Here is a 15,006-nt window from a genome sequence, read left to right on the forward strand (position 1 = left end):
GTGGTTCTCCTCATACATAAAAGGTAGAACCTTTAATGTTGCGGTAAACAATATAATGTCTCATGTGTCTAAACTGTCGTGTGGAGTGGCCCAAGGTTCTGTCCTGGGACCTGTTTTGTTTCTTTTGTACTTATTGCCTCTTGGCCGACTTATTTGTGGTTTTGAAAATGTATCTTATCACTTTTACGCTGATGATATTCAGTTGTACTGTTCCTTCAATGATTCAGAGTTTTATTTTTTATCTATGTTGTTAGAATGTGTGTCCTGCATTAAAAACTGGCTCTCCTCAAATTACCTTCAGATAAATTCTAACAAAACAGAAACTCTGATCATTGCCCCTGATAAAAAGATACCTATGATCAAAAACTATCTTGGTGCTCTGGGATAGTCTGTGAAAACCAGTCTCAGAAACCTTGGGGTTGTGTTTGATCAGGCCATGTCTTTGGAGAGTCACACCCGACAACTGACCAAAAACAGTTTCTATCATCTAAGAAACATCTCTAAAGTAAGGAGGTTGTTGTCAAAATCAGATCTTGAAATGATCATCCATGCTTTCATCTCGAGTCGCATTGATTACTGTAACTCTGTTTTCACTTACATAAATAAGTCAACTCTAAATAAGCTTCAAATTGTGCAGAACTCTGCTGCCAGACTTTTGACAGGTGCAGCCAGAACAGCCCACATCACCCCTGTTTTGACACGTCTTCATTGGCTTCCTGTTAAATTTCGCATAGATTTTAAAATTTTAGTGTTGACCTTTCAGGCGTTACATGGTCAGGCCCCTCAGTATATCACCGACTTACTATGTCCATACTCTTCTGGACGCTCTCTTCGGTCTTCTGGCCAGAACCTCCTGAAGGTTCCAAAAACTCGTTTTAAAACTCGTGGTGACCTGTCTTTCCAGTCTGTTGCTCCCAGACTCTGGAATGAGCTGCCTCTGTCCCTTTGTGTGCTTGACTCTGTGGACTCTTTTAAAATGCAGCTAAAGACTCTACTGTTTAGAAGAGCTTTTGGTTGATTCTTGGATGATTTTAATTCTTGCTGATTGTTGCTGATTGTGTTATTGTACCCATTTTTATGTACAGCACTTTGTGATTTTTATCTGTGAAAAGCGCTTTATAAATAAACTTTACTTACTTACTTATATTAACACAACCTCATCTCCCTCCACATCTACTAAGACATCCGCCTCTAGCCTGTGTGTCTCCTGCAGTCAAGTGACAAACTGGAAAAAATTAACTGCAACAAGGCTGCAGCTCCAGATGCTGTGAGCTCAGAACTATACCGGATTCTCCAGCATCTTTTCAACCCCAGCCTGAATTAGTTCCTGTGATGTGGAAAACTTCCTGCCTTGTTCCAGTACCTTAATAATCCCAACCATCTTAACCAAATGGCAACAGACCAGTTGCTAGGACTGGTTTCACCTGGCTTGATGAATCTGTCTGCTCAGTGTGGCTTGCTCTTAAACCTGGATGTTCTTGTTCGATAATCCCAGTTTAGTTATTTTATCTTGGATATCTAAATCTTACTTTTGTGCAACTGGCCTCCGGTCTGAACCGCAGTGATCAGATAATGTGCAACACCTTTGCACATATTCTCACAAACACTACTGGTGTATTAACACCTCTTCCTCCACCAGTTAGCTTTGTTTTACTGAACTAAAATCAAAATTAAACTTGATCTGATGATTTTGAATTAAACTCAGGGTTTATTTGAAGCTCATATTATTTAAAGTTGCTGTAAACAAACAGAAACCTAAAGATCTGCTGTGCTGACGAGGGTTTCAAGGTCAGTCCTGAATCTAAACATCCGACCCAGATTGTGACAAGCCCGATCTGCAGATCTGTGTTCCAACAGAACACCAGCAGAACAAACTGAGCTGAAGCACGTTTTAATGAGAAATGGGTACAAAAAGGACACATTATTTATGAAAGAGACAAATAGGTGAGACAAAGAAATGGATCAAAGTCCCAGCAGAGTTCTGGCTTCTTGGCTCTGAGCCTGAAGAGTTTCACTGGCGTAACGCTGCAACAGCTCCATCTTCTTCCTCCTCACGAGAGCCTCCTCCACCTGAAAGACGGGTCAGAGATATCCGTCTAAAACTTGTAAAAACCCTGTTGACATGTTCTGAGTCCACACACAGTCTGAGTATTTTGTGCAGATCCCAGTTTGGAGCTGGGAGTGGAAAAGAAGGGGATCTCACCTCCTTCTGTGATGGGACCGGAACGTGTGCGATGAAGCTGACTCCTCCCTCCTCTCCATCAAACTCCTCCTGGTTCTCCTGATCGTCAGGCTGCAAACACAGACGGAAAGTTCAGGAACTTCTTGATGGATCAATAAAGCACAACCTGCTGGAAAACCGATGGAATTCCAGCAGGAACACTAAAAAAACATCCATTAAAGTACCTCCTGTTTCCTTTGAGAACTTCATTCAGATCAACACTGGAACAAAACATTGGGGGTGTGTATTGGTAAGAATCTGGTGATATGACATAATGGTAACTATTCCATATATTGCGATACTATAAGCAACAAAATATACTGCAATATTTCTTTGCTACAATTGTAATAAAAGCGTCATAGCATAGAAGGAGCTCAAAGCTGCTATATGTTTAACGTGTAACAGCATTACTGTATAAAAACGTTTGTTCATTTTCTGAAACACTTAGTCCGATTAAGAGTCATGGGGGACAATCTTTCCCAGCAATCTTTGAGCGAGAAATGGGACAATTTTTATATTAACCTGAAACGTTGAAGAACTTTCTGATGCGACGATACAGAACCTTGTCAAAGATACTAAAACTTTCCATTGGACCCTTTGAAGGTAAAGTAGTGCTGAAATGGTACAAAACCTTCTGTACAGTGTTGATGGAACGGGACAGATGAATCGTGAAGAGAAAAACCTTCTGGTGAAACAGAACCTTCCCAGACACCAGTACAAGAACTTTCCATTGGACTGGTTTTGATACCTTTCAAAAGGACAGAACAGAATCTTTGGATGGAATAATATATAGCTGAAACTTTACAAAAACCTTCCTCTGAACTAGTGTTAGAGCCATGTAAAAGTTTTTGTACATAACATTATAATGGAACCACTTTTTATTGTTATAAGTAATCTATTATTTATCCTGCTGTGGAAAATGTTGCTAGGTTTTGTATAGTTGTAATAATATTTTTGTTTTTATATGTTATAGTTAAATTGACTATTTAAAGCTCCTTTTAACGTCCTGCATTAGGACCATGAGGAGAATCCGCTGCGGAGTGCGCATGTTCAGTGGTTTTGTAAACGCAGCAGGACGAGGAGCTACAGTTTTTCTGATCGTAAATAGAAGAAAATATTTTTGTTTATATTTTGTTTGTTAAAGTAGTCGCTGTAGTTTTGTGGACGCAGCACATAGGTTTTTTTTATTTATTGCTTGTTTAATAAACGGCAATAATTTTTGTATCCGTTTGCTTTGTTTTTGTCACGAGTCAGAAACCTTGTGTCCTGTAAGAGTGGCCAGAACTGGTTCTATTATGTTTAAGTTACGTTGCCACCACAACTAGTATGCAACCTTTTAAAAGGAATATTGCAGAACCTTCTGATAATCCAGCACAAAAACTTATTGGTCCAGTTCAGAAACCTTTCCCAGGACCAGTTCGGAAACCTTTCCCTGGACCAGTTCAGAAACCTTTCCCTGGACCAGTTAAGAAACCTTTCCCTGGACCAGTTCAGAAAGCTTTCCCTGGACCAGTTCGGAAAGCTTTCCCTGGACCTGGACCAGTTCAGAAAGCTTTCCCTGGACAAGTTCGGAAACCTTTCCCTGGACCAGTTCAGAAACCTTTCCCTGGACTAGTTCAGAAACCTTTCCCTGGACCTGGACCAGTTCAGAAACCTTTCCCTGGACCTGGACCAGTTCGGAAACCTTTCCCTGGACCAGTTCGGCAACCTTTCCCTGGACCAGTTCGGCAACCTTTCCCTGGACCAGTTCAGAAAGCTTTCCCTGGACCAGTTCAGAAACCTTTCCCTGGACCAGTTCGGAAGAAAGCTTTCCCTGGACCAGTTCGGAAGAAAGCTTTCCCTGGACCAGTTCGGAAGAAAGCTTTCCCTGGACCAGTTCGGAAGAAAGCTTTCCCTGGACCAGTTCGGAAACCTTTCTCTGGACCAGTTCGGAAACCTTTCCCTGGACCAGTTCGGCAACCTTTCCCTGGACCAGTTCGGCAACCTTTCCCGGGACCAGTTCAGAAACCTTTCCCTGGACCTGGACCAGTTCGGAAACCTTTCCCTGGACCTGGACCAGTTCAGAAACCTTTCCCTGGACCAGTTCAGAAACCTTTCCCTGGACCAGTTCGGAAACCTTTCCCTGGACCAGTTCAGAAACCTTTCCCTGGACCAGTTCAGAAACTTTTCCCTGGACCAGATCAGAAACCTTTCCCTGGACCAGTTCGGAAACCTTTCCGTGGACCTGGACCAGTTCAGAAAGCTTTCCCTGGACCAGTTCGGAAACCTTTCCCTGGACCAGTTCAGAAACCTTTCCCTGGACTAGTTCAGAAACCTTTCCCTGGACCTGGACCAGTTCAGAAACCTTTCCCTGGACCTGGACCAGTTCGGAAACCTTTCCCTGGGCCAGTTCAGAAACCTTTCCCTGGACCAGTTCAGAAACCTTTCCCTGGACCTGGACCAGTTCGGAAACCTTTCCCTGGACCAGTTCGGCAACCTTTCCCTGGACCAGTTCGGCAACCTTTCCCTGGACCAGTTCGGCAACCTTTCCCTGGACCAGTTCGGCAACCTTTCCCTGGACCTGGACCAGTTCGGCAACCTTTCCCTGGACCTGGACCAGTTCGGAAACCTTTCCCTGGACCAGTTCGGAAACCTTTCCCTGGACCTGGACCAGTTCAGAAACCTTTCCCTGGACCTGGACCAGTTCAGAAACCTTTCCCTGGACCAGTTCAGAAACCTTTCCCTGGACCAGTTCGGAAACCTTTCCCTGGACCAGTTCGGAAACCTTTCCCTGGACCAGTTCGGAAACCTTTCCCTGGACCAGTTCAGAAACTTTTCCCTGGACCAGATCAGAAACCTTTCCCTGGATTAGTTCGGAAACCTTTCCCTGGACCTGGACCAGTTCAGAAAGCTTTCCCTGGACCAGTTCAGAAACCTTTCCCTGGACTAGTTCAGAAACCTTTCCCTGGACCTGGACCAGTTCAGAAACCTTTCCCTGGACCAGTACGGAAACCTTTCCTTGGACCAGTTCGGAAAACTTCTTCTGGACCAGTTCGGAAACCTTTCCCTGGACCTGGACCAGTTCAGAAACCTTTCCCTGGAGCAGTTCAGAAACTTTTCCCTGGACCAGTTCGGAAACCTTTCTCTGGACCAGTTCAGAAACCTTTCCCTGGACCAGTTCAGAAACTTTTCCCTGGACCAGTTCGGAAACCTTTCTCTGGACCAGTTAAGAAACCTTTCCCTGGACCAGTTCGGAAGAAAGCTTTCCCTGGACCTGGACCAGTTCGGAAACCTTTCTCTGGACCAGTTCAGAAAGCTTTCCCTGGACCAGTTCGGAAGAAAGCTTTCCCTGGACCAGTTCAGAAAGCTTTCCCTGGACCAGTTCGGAAAGCTTTCCCTGGACCAGTTAGGAAACCTTTCCCTGGACCTGGACCAGTTCAGAAAGCTTTCCCTGGACAAGTTCGGAAACCTTTCCCTGGACCAGTTCAGAAACCTTTCCCTGGACTAGTTCAGAAACCTTTCCCTGGACCTGGACCAGTTCGGAAACCTTTCCCTGGACCTGGACCAGTTCGGCAACCTTTCCCTGGACCAGTTCGGCAACCTTTCCCTGGACCAGTTCGGCAACCTTTCCCTGGACCAGTTCAGAAACCTTTCCCTGGACCAGTTCGGAAGAAAGCTTTCCCTGGACCAGTTCGGAAGAAAGCTTTCCCTGGACCAGTTCGGAAGAAAGCTTTCCCTGGACCAGTTCGGAAGAAAGCTTTCCCTGGACCAGTTCGGAAACCTTTCTCTGGACCAGTTCGGAAACCTTTCCCTGGACCAGTTCGGCAACCTTTCCCTGGACCAGTTCGGCAACCTTTCCCTGGACCAGTTCAGAAACCTTTCCCTGGACCTGGACCAGTTCGGAAACCTTTCCCTGGACCTGGACCAGTTCAGAAACCTTTCCCTGGACCAGTTCAGAAACCTTTCCCTGGACCAGTTCGGAAACCTTTCCCTGGACCAGTTCGGAAACCTTTCCCTGGACCAGTTCAGAAACCTTTCCCTGGACCAGTTCAGAAACCTTTCCCTGGACCAGTTCAGAAACTTTTCCCTGGACCAGATCAGAAACCTTTCCCTGGACCAGTTCGGAAACCTTTCCCTGGACCTGGACCAGTTCAGAAAGCTTTCCCTGGACCAGTTCGGAAACCTTTCCCTGGACCAGTTCAGAAACCTTTCCCTGGACTAGTTCAGAAACCTTTCCCTGGACCTGGACCAGTTCAGAAACCTGTCCCTGGACCTGGACCAGTTCGGAAACCTTTCCCTGGGCCAGTTCAGAAACCTTTCCCTGGACCAGTTCAGAAACCTTTCCCTGGACCTGGACCAGTTCGGCAACCTTTCCCTGGACCAGTTCGGCAACCTTTCCCTGGACCAGTTCGGCAACCTTTCCCTGGACCAGTTCGGCAACCTTTCCCTGGACCAGTTCGGCAACCTTTCCCTGGACCAGTTCAGAAACCTTTCCCTGGACCTGGACCAGTTCGGAAACCTTTCCCTGGACCTGGATCAGTTCAGAAACCTTTCCGTGGACCAGTTCAGAAACCTTTCCCTGGACCAGTTCGGAAACCATTCCCTGGACCAGTACGGAAACCTTTCCCTGGACCAGTTCGGAAAACTATCTCTGGACCAGTTCAGAAACCTTTCCCTGGACCAGTTCAGAAACTTTTCCCTGGACCAGATCAGAAACCTTTCCCTGGACCAGTTCGGAAACCATTCCCTGGACCAGTACGGAAACCTTTCCCTGGACCAGTTCGGAAAACTATCTCTGGACCAGTTCGGAAACCTTTCCCTGGACCTGGACCAGTTCAGAAACCTTTTCCTGGACCTGGACCGGTTCAGAAACCTTTCCCTGGACCAGTTCAGAAACTTTGCCCTGGACCAGTTCGGAAACCTTTCTCTGGACCAGTTCAAAAACCTTTCCCTGGACCAGTTCGGAAGAAAGCTTTCCCTGGACCTGGACCAGTTCGGAAACCTTTCTCTGGACCAGTTCAGAAACCTTTCCCTGGACCAGTTCGGAAGAAAGCTTTCCCTGGACCAGTTCGGAAGAAAGCTTTCCCTGGACCAGTTCAGAAAGTTTTCCCTGGACCAGTTCGGAAACCTTTCCCTGGACCAGTTCAGAAACCTTTCCCTGGACATGGACCAGTTCAGAAACCTTTCCCTGGACCAGTACGGAAACCTTTCCTTGGACCAGTTCGGAAAACTTCTTCTGGACCAGTTCGGAAACCTTTCCCTGGACCTGGACCAGTTCAGAAACCTTTCCCTGGAGCAGTTCAGAAACTTTTCCCTGGACCAGTTCGGAAACCTTTCTCTGGACCAGTTCAGAAACCTTTCCCTGGACCAGTTCAGAAACTTTTCCCTGGACCAGTTCGGAAACTTTTCCCTGGACCAGTTCGGAAACCTTTCTCTGGACCAGTTAAGAAACCTTTCCCTGGACCAGTTCGGAAGAAAGCTTTCCCTGGACCTGGACCAGTTCGGAAACCTTTCTCTGGACCAGTTCAGAAAGCTTTCCCTGGACCAGTTCGGAAGAAAGCTTTCCCTGGACCAGTTCAGAAAGCTTTCCCTGGACCAGTTCGGAAAGCTTTCCCTGGACCAGTTCGGAAACCTTTCCCTGGACCTGGACCAGTTCAGAAAGCTTTCCCTGGACAAGTTCGGAAACCTTTCCCTGGACCAGTTCAGAAACCTTTCCCTGGACTAGTTCAGAAACCTTTCCCTGGACCTGGACCAGTTCAGAAACCTTTCCCTGGACCTGGACCAGTTCGGAAACCTTTCCCTGGACCAGTTCGGAAACCTTTCCCTGGACCAGTTCGGCAACCTTTCCCTGGACCAGTTCAGAAACCTTTCCCTGGACCAGTTCGGAAGAAAGCTTTCCCTGGACCAGTTCGGAAGAAAGCTTTCCCTGGACCAGTTCGGAAGAAAGCTTTCCCTGGACCAGTTCGGAAGAAAGCTTTCCCTGGACCAGTTCGGAAACCTTTCCCTGGACCAGTTCGGCAACCTTTCCCTGGACCAGTTCGGCAACCTTTCCCTGGACCAGTTCGGCAACCTTTCCCTGGACCAGTTCAGAAACCTTTCCCTGGACCTGGACCAGTTCGGAAACCTTTCCCTGGACCTGGACCAGTTCAGAAACCTTTCCCTGGACCAGTTCAGAAACCTTTCCCTGGACCAGTTCGGAAACCTTTCCCTGGACCAGTTCAGAAACCTTTCCCTGGACCAGATCAGAAACCTTTCCCTGGACCAGTTAGGAAACCTTTCCCTGGACCAGTTCGGAAACCTTTCCGTGGACCTGGACCAGTTCAGAAACCTTTCCCTGGACCAGTTCAGAAACCTTTCCCTGGACATGGACCAGTTCAGAAACCTTTCCCTGGACCAGTACGGAAACCTTTCCTTGGACCAGTTCGGAAAACTTCTTCTGGACCAGTTCGGAAACCTTTCCCTGGACCTGGACCAGTTCAGAAACCTTTCCCTGGAGCAGTTCAGAAACTTTTCCCTGGACCAGTTCGGAAACCTTTCTCTGGACCAGTTCAGAAACCTTTCCCTGGACCAGTTCAGAAACTTTTCCCTGGACCAGTTCGGAAACCTTTCTCTGGACCAGTTAAGAAACCTTTCCCTGGACCAGTTCGGAAGAAAGCTTTCCCTGGACCTGGACCAGTTCGGAAACCTTTCTCTGGACCAGTTCAGAAAGCTTTCCCTGGACCAGTTCGGAAGAAAGCTTTCCCTGGACCAGTTCGGAAAGCTTTCCCTGGACCAGTTCAGAAACCTTTCCCTGGACCTGGACCAGTTCAGAAAGCTTTCCCTGGACAAGTTCGGAAACCTTTCCCTGGACCAGTTCAGAAACCTTTCCCTGGACTAGTTCAGAAACCTTTCCCTGGACCTGGACCAGTTCAGAAACCTTTCCCTGGACCTGGACCAGTTCGGAAACCTTTCCCTGGACCAGTTCGGAAACCTTTCCCTGGACCAGTTCGGCAACCTTTCCCTGGACCAGTTCAGAAACCTTTCCCTGGACCAGTTCGGAAGAAAGCTTTCCCTGGACCAGTTCGGAAGAAAGCTTTCCCTGGACCAGTTCGGAAGAAAGCTTTCCCTGGACCAGTTCGGAAGAAAGCTTTCCCTGGACCAGTTCGGAAGAAAGCTTTCCCTGGACCAGTTCGGAAACCTTTCTCTGGACCAGTTCGGAAACCTTTCCCTGGACCAGTTCGGCAACCTTTCCCTGGACCAGTTCGGCAACCTTTCCCTGGACCAGTTCGGCAACCTTTCCCTGGACCAGTTCAGAAACCTTTCCCTGGACCTGGACCAGTTCGGAAACCTTTCCCTGGACCTGGACCAGTTCAGAAACCTTTCCCTGGACCAGTTCAGAAACCTTTCCCTGGACCAGTTCGGAAACCTTTCCCTGGACCAGTTCAGAAACCTTTCCCTGGACCAGTTCAGAAACTTTTCCCTGGACCAGATCAGAAACCTTTCCCTGGACCAGTTAGGAAACCTTTCTCTGGACCAGTTTAAGAAACCTTTCCCTGGACCAGTTCGGAAGAAAGCTTTCCCTGGACCTGGACCAGTTCGGAAACCTTTCTCTGGACCAGTTCGGAAGAAAGCTTTCCCTGGACCAGTTCGGAAGAAAGCTTTCCCTGGACCAGTTCAGAAAGCTTTCCCTGGACCAGTTCGGAAAGCTTTCCCTGGACCAGTTCGGAAAGCTTTCCCTGGACCAGTTCGGAAACCTTTCCCTGGACCTGGACCAGTTCAGAAAGCTTTCCCTGGACAAGTTCGGAAACCTTTCCCTGGACCAGTTCAGAAACCTTTCCCTGGACTAGTTCAGAAACCTTTCCCTGGACCTGGACCAGTTCAGAAACCTTTCCCTGGACCTGGACCAGTTCGGAAACCTTTCCCTGGACCAGTTCGGAAACCTTTCCCTGGACCAGTTCGGAAACCTTTCCCTGGACCAGTTCGGAAACCTTTCCCTGGACCAGTTCGGCAACCTTTCCCTGGACCAGTTCAGAAAGCTTTCCCTGGACCAGTTCGGAAGAAGGCTTTCCCTGGACCAGTTCGGAAGAAAGCTTTCCCTGGACCAGTTCGGAAGAAAGCTTTCCCTGGACCAGTTCGGAAACCTTTCTCTGGACCAGTTCGGAAACCTTTCTCTGGACCAGTTCGGAAACCTTTCCCTGGACCAGTTCGGCAACCTTTCCCTGGACCAGTTCGGCAACCTTTCCCTGGACCAGTTCAGAAACCTTTCCCTGGACCTGGACCAGTTCGGAAACCTTTCCCTGGACCTGGACCAGTTCAGAAACCTTTCCCTGGACCAGTTCAGAAACCTTTCCCTGGACCAGTTCGGAAACCTTTCCCTGGACCAGTTCAGAAACCTTTCCCTGGACCAGTTCAGAAACTTTTCCCTGGACCAGATCAGAAACCTTTCCCTGGACCAGTTCGGAAACCTTTCCGTGGACCTGGACCAGTTCAGAAAGCTTTCCCTGGACCAGTTCAGAAACCTTTCCCTGGACTAGTTCAGAAACCTTTCCCTGGACCTGGACCAGTTCAGAAACCTTTCCCTGGACCTGGACCAGTTCGGAAACCTTTCCCTGGACCAGTTCAGAAACCTTTCCCTGGACCTGGACCAGTTCGGAAACCTTTCCCTGGACCAGTTCGGCAACCTTTCCCTGGACCAGTTCGGCAACCTTTCCCTGGACCGTTTGGGAAACTTTCCCTGGACCAGTTCGGCAACCTTTCCCTGGACCAGTTCGGCAACCTTTCCCTGGACCAGTTCGGCAACCTTTCCCTGGACCAGTTCAGAAACCTTTCCCTGGACCAGTTCAGAAACCTTTCCCTGGACCTGGACCAGTTCGGAAACCTTTCCCTGGACCTGGACCAGTTCAGAAACCTTTCCCTGGACCAGTTCAGAAACCTTTCCCTGGACCAGTTCGGAAACCTTTCCCTGGACCAGTTCGGAAACCTTTCCCTGGACCAGTTCAGAAACTTTTCCCTGGACCAGATCAGAAACCTTTCCCTGGACCAGTTCGGAAACCTTTCCCTGGACCTGGACCAGTTCAGAAAGCTTTCCCTGGACCAGTTCGGAAACCTTTCCCTGGACCAGTTCAGAAACCTTTCCCTGGACTAGTTCAGAAACCTTTCCCTGGACCTGGACCAGTTCAGAAACCTTTCCCTGGACCAGTACGGAAACCTTTCCTTGGACCAGTTCGGAAAACTTCTTCTGGACCAGTTCAGAAACCTTTCCCTGGACCAGTTCAGAAACTTTTCCCTGGACCAGATCAGAAACCTTTCCCTGGACCAGTTAGGAAACCTTTCTCTGGACCAGTTAAGAAACCTTTCCCTGGACCAGTTCGGAAACTTTTCCCTGGACCAGTTCGGAAACCTTTCTCTGGACCAGTTAAGAAACCTTTCCCTGGACCAGTTCGGAAGAAAGCTTTCCCTGGACCTGGACCAGTTCGGAAGAAAGCTTTCCCTGGACCAGTTCAGAAAGCTTTCCCTGGACCAGTTCGGAAAGCTTTCCCTGGACCAGTTCGGAAACCTTTCCCTGGACCAGTTCAGAAACCTTTCCCTGGACCTGGACCAGTTCGGAAACCTTTCCCTGGACCTGGACCAGTTCAGAAACCTTTCCCTGGACCAGTTCAGAAACCTTTCCCTGGACCAGTTCGGAAACCTTTCCCTGGACCAGTTCAGAAACCTTTCCCTGGACCAGTTCAGAAACTTTTCCCTGGACCAGATCAGAAACCTTTCCCTGGACCAGTTCGGAAACCTTTCCGTGGACCTGGACCAGTTCAGAAAGCTTTCCCTGGACCAGTTCAGAAACCTTTCCCTGGACTAGTTCAGAAACCTTTCCCTGGACCTGGACCAGTTCAGAAACCTTTCCCTGGACCTGGACCAGTTCGGAAACCTTTCCCTGGACCAGTTCAGAAACCTTTCCCTGGACCTGGACCAGTTCGGAAACCTTTCCCTGGACCAGTTCGGCAACCTTTCCCTGGACCAGTTCGGCAACCTTTCCCTGGACCGTTTGGGAAACTTTCCCTGGACCAGTTCGGCAACCTTTCCCTGGACCAGTTCGGCAACCTTTCCCTGGACCAGTTCGGCAACCTTTCCCTGGACCAGTTCAGAAAGCTTTCCCTGGACCAGTTCAGAAACCTTTCCCTGGACCTGGACCAGTTCGGAAACCTTTCCCTGGACCTGGACCAGTTCAGAAACCTTTCCCTGGACCAGTTCAGAAACCTTTCCCTGGACCAGTTCGGAAACCTTTCCCTGGACCAGTTCGGAAACCTTTCCCTGGACCAGTTCAGAAACTTTTCCCTGGACCAGATCAGAAACCTTTCCCTGGACCAGTTCGGAAACCTTTCCCTGGACCTGGACCAGTTCAGAAAGCTTTCCCTGGACCAGTTCGGAAACCTTTCCCTGGACCAGTTCAGAAACCTTTCCCTGGACTAGTTCAGAAACCTTTCCCTGGACCTGGACCAGTTCAGAAACCTTTCCCTGGACCAGTACGGAAACCTTTCCTTGGACCAGTTCGGAAAACTTCTTCTGGACCAGTTCAGAAACCTTTCCCTGGACCAGTTCAGAAACTTTTCCCTGGACCAGATCAGAAACCTTTCCCTGGACCAGTTAGGAAACCTTTCTCTGGACCAGTTAAGAAACCTTTCCCTGGACCAGTTCGGAAACTTTTCCCTGGACCAGTTCGGAAACCTTTCTCTGGACCAGTTAAGAAACCTTTCCCTGGACCAGTTCGGAAGAAAGCTTTCCCTGGACCTGGACCAGTTCGGAAGAAAGCTTTCCCTGGACCAGTTCAGAAAGCTTTCCCTGGACCAGTTCGGAAAGCTTTCCCTGGACCAGTTCGGAAACCTTTCCCTGGACCTGGACCAGTTCAGAAAGCTTTCCCTGGACAAGTTCGGAAACCTTTCCCTGGACCAGTTCAGAAACCTTTCCCTGGACTAGTTCAGAAACCTTTCCCTGGACCTGGACCAGTTCGGAAACCTTTCCCTGGACCAGTTCGGAAACCTTTCCCTGGACCAGTTCGGCAACCTTTCCCTGGGCAAGTTCGGCAACCTTTCCCAGGACCAGTTCAGAAAGCTTTCCCTGGACCAGTTCAGAAACCTTTCCCTGGACCAGTTCGGAAGAAAGCTTTCCCTGGACCAGTTCGGAAGAAAGCTTTCCCTGGACCAGTTCGGAAGAAAGCTTTCCCTGGACCAGTTCGGAAGAAAGCTTTCCCTGGACCAGTTCGGAAACCTTTCTCTGGACCAGTTCGGAAACCTTTACCGGGACCAGTTCGGCAACCTTTACCTGGACCAGTTCGGCAACCTTTCCCTGGACCAGTTCAGAAACCTTTCCCTGGACCTGGACCAGTTCGGAAACCTTTCCCTGGACCTGGACCAGTTCAGAAACCTTTCCCTGGACCAGTTCGGAAACCTTTCCCTGGACCAGTTCGGAAACCTTTCCCTGGACCAGTTCGGAAACCTTTCCCTGGACCAGTTCAGAAACCTTTCCCTGGACCAGTTCAGAAACCTTTCCCTGGACCAGTTCAGAAACTTTTCCCTGGACCAGATCAGAAACCTTTCCCTGGACCAGTTCGGAAACCTTTCCCTGGACCTGGACCAGTTCAGAAAGCTTTCCCTGGACCAGTTCGGAAACCTTTCCCTGGACCAGTTCAGAAACCTTTCCCTGGACTAGTTCAGAAACCTTTCCCTGGACCTGGACCAGTTCAGAAACCTTTCCCTGGACCTGGACCAGTTCGGAAACCTTTCCCTGGGCCAGTTCAGAAACCTTTCCCTGGACCAGTTCAGAAACCTTTCCCTGGACCTGGACCAGTTCGGAAACCTTTCCCTGGACCAGTTCGGCAACCTTTCCCTGGACCAGTTCGGCAACCTTTCCCTGGACCAGTTCGGCAACCTTTCCCTGGACCAGTTCGGCAATCTTCCCTGGACCAGTTCGGCAACCTTTCCCTGGACCAGTTCAGAAACCTTTCCCTGGACCAGTTCAGAAACCTTTCCCTGGACCTGGACCAGTTCGGAAACCTTTCCCTGGACCTGGACCAGTTCAGAAACCTTTCCCTGGACCAGTTCAGAAACCTTTCCCTGGACCAGTTCGGAAACCTTTCCCTGGACCAGTTCAGAAACCTTTCCCTGGACCAGTTCAGAAACTTTTCCCTGGACCAGATCAGAAACCTTTCCCTGGACCAGTTCGGAAACCTTTCCCTGGACCTGGACCAGTTCAGAAAGCTTTCCCTGGACCAGTTCGGAAACCTTTCCCTGGACCAGTTCAGAAACCTTTCCCTGGACTAGTTCAGAAACCTTTCCCTGGACCTGGACCAGTTCAGAAACCTTTCGCTGGACCTGGACCAGTTCTGAAACCTTTCCCTGGGCCAGTTCAGAAACCTTTCCCTGGACCAGTTCAGAAACCTTTCCCTGGACCTGGACCAGTTCGGAAACCTTTCCCTGGACCAGTTCGGCAACCTTTCCCTGGACCAGTTCGGCAACCTTTCCCTGGACCAGTTCGGCAACCTTTCCCTGGACCAGTTCGGCAACCTTTCCCTGGACCAGTTCAGAAACCTTTCCCTGGACCAGTTCGGAAGAAAGCTTTCCCTGGACCAGTTCGGAAGAAAGCTTTCCCTGGACCAGTTCAGAAACCTTTCCCTGGACTAGTTCAGAAACCTTTCCCTGGACCTGGACCAGTTCAGAAACCTTTCCCTGGACCTGGACCAGTTCGGAAACCTTTCCCTGGGCCAGTTCAGAAACCTTTCCCTGGACCAGTTCAGAAACCTTTCCCTGGACCTGGACCAGTTCGGAAACCTTTCCCTG

At 49.2% G+C, this 15,006-nt stretch overlaps 1 protein-coding gene across 1 annotated transcript in view; it reads right to left on the reverse strand.

The window, feature by feature from the left end:
* Positions 1–1,921: 1,921 nt before the first annotated feature.
* isy1 (ISY1 splicing factor homolog) overlaps positions 1,922–15,006 on the reverse strand; it is a 28,584-nt gene continuing 15,499 nt past the window's right edge. The window contains exons 10-11 of the mRNA XM_079242922.1: positions 2,204–2,293; positions 1,922–2,070 (exon numbers count right to left, since the gene is read on the reverse strand). Coding sequence (XP_079099048.1) covers positions 1,963–2,070; positions 2,204–2,293 — 198 coding nt within the window. The 3' untranslated portion in view covers positions 1,922–1,962. The remainder of the gene's footprint in view (positions 2,071–2,203; positions 2,294–15,006) is intronic.

The sequence above is a fragment of the Telmatherina bonti genome (genome assembly GCF_933228915.1).
Source record: "Telmatherina bonti genome assembly, chromosome: 6".
In the NCBI taxonomy this organism is placed as follows: Eukaryota; Metazoa; Chordata; class Actinopteri; order Atheriniformes; family Telmatherinidae; genus Telmatherina; species Telmatherina bonti.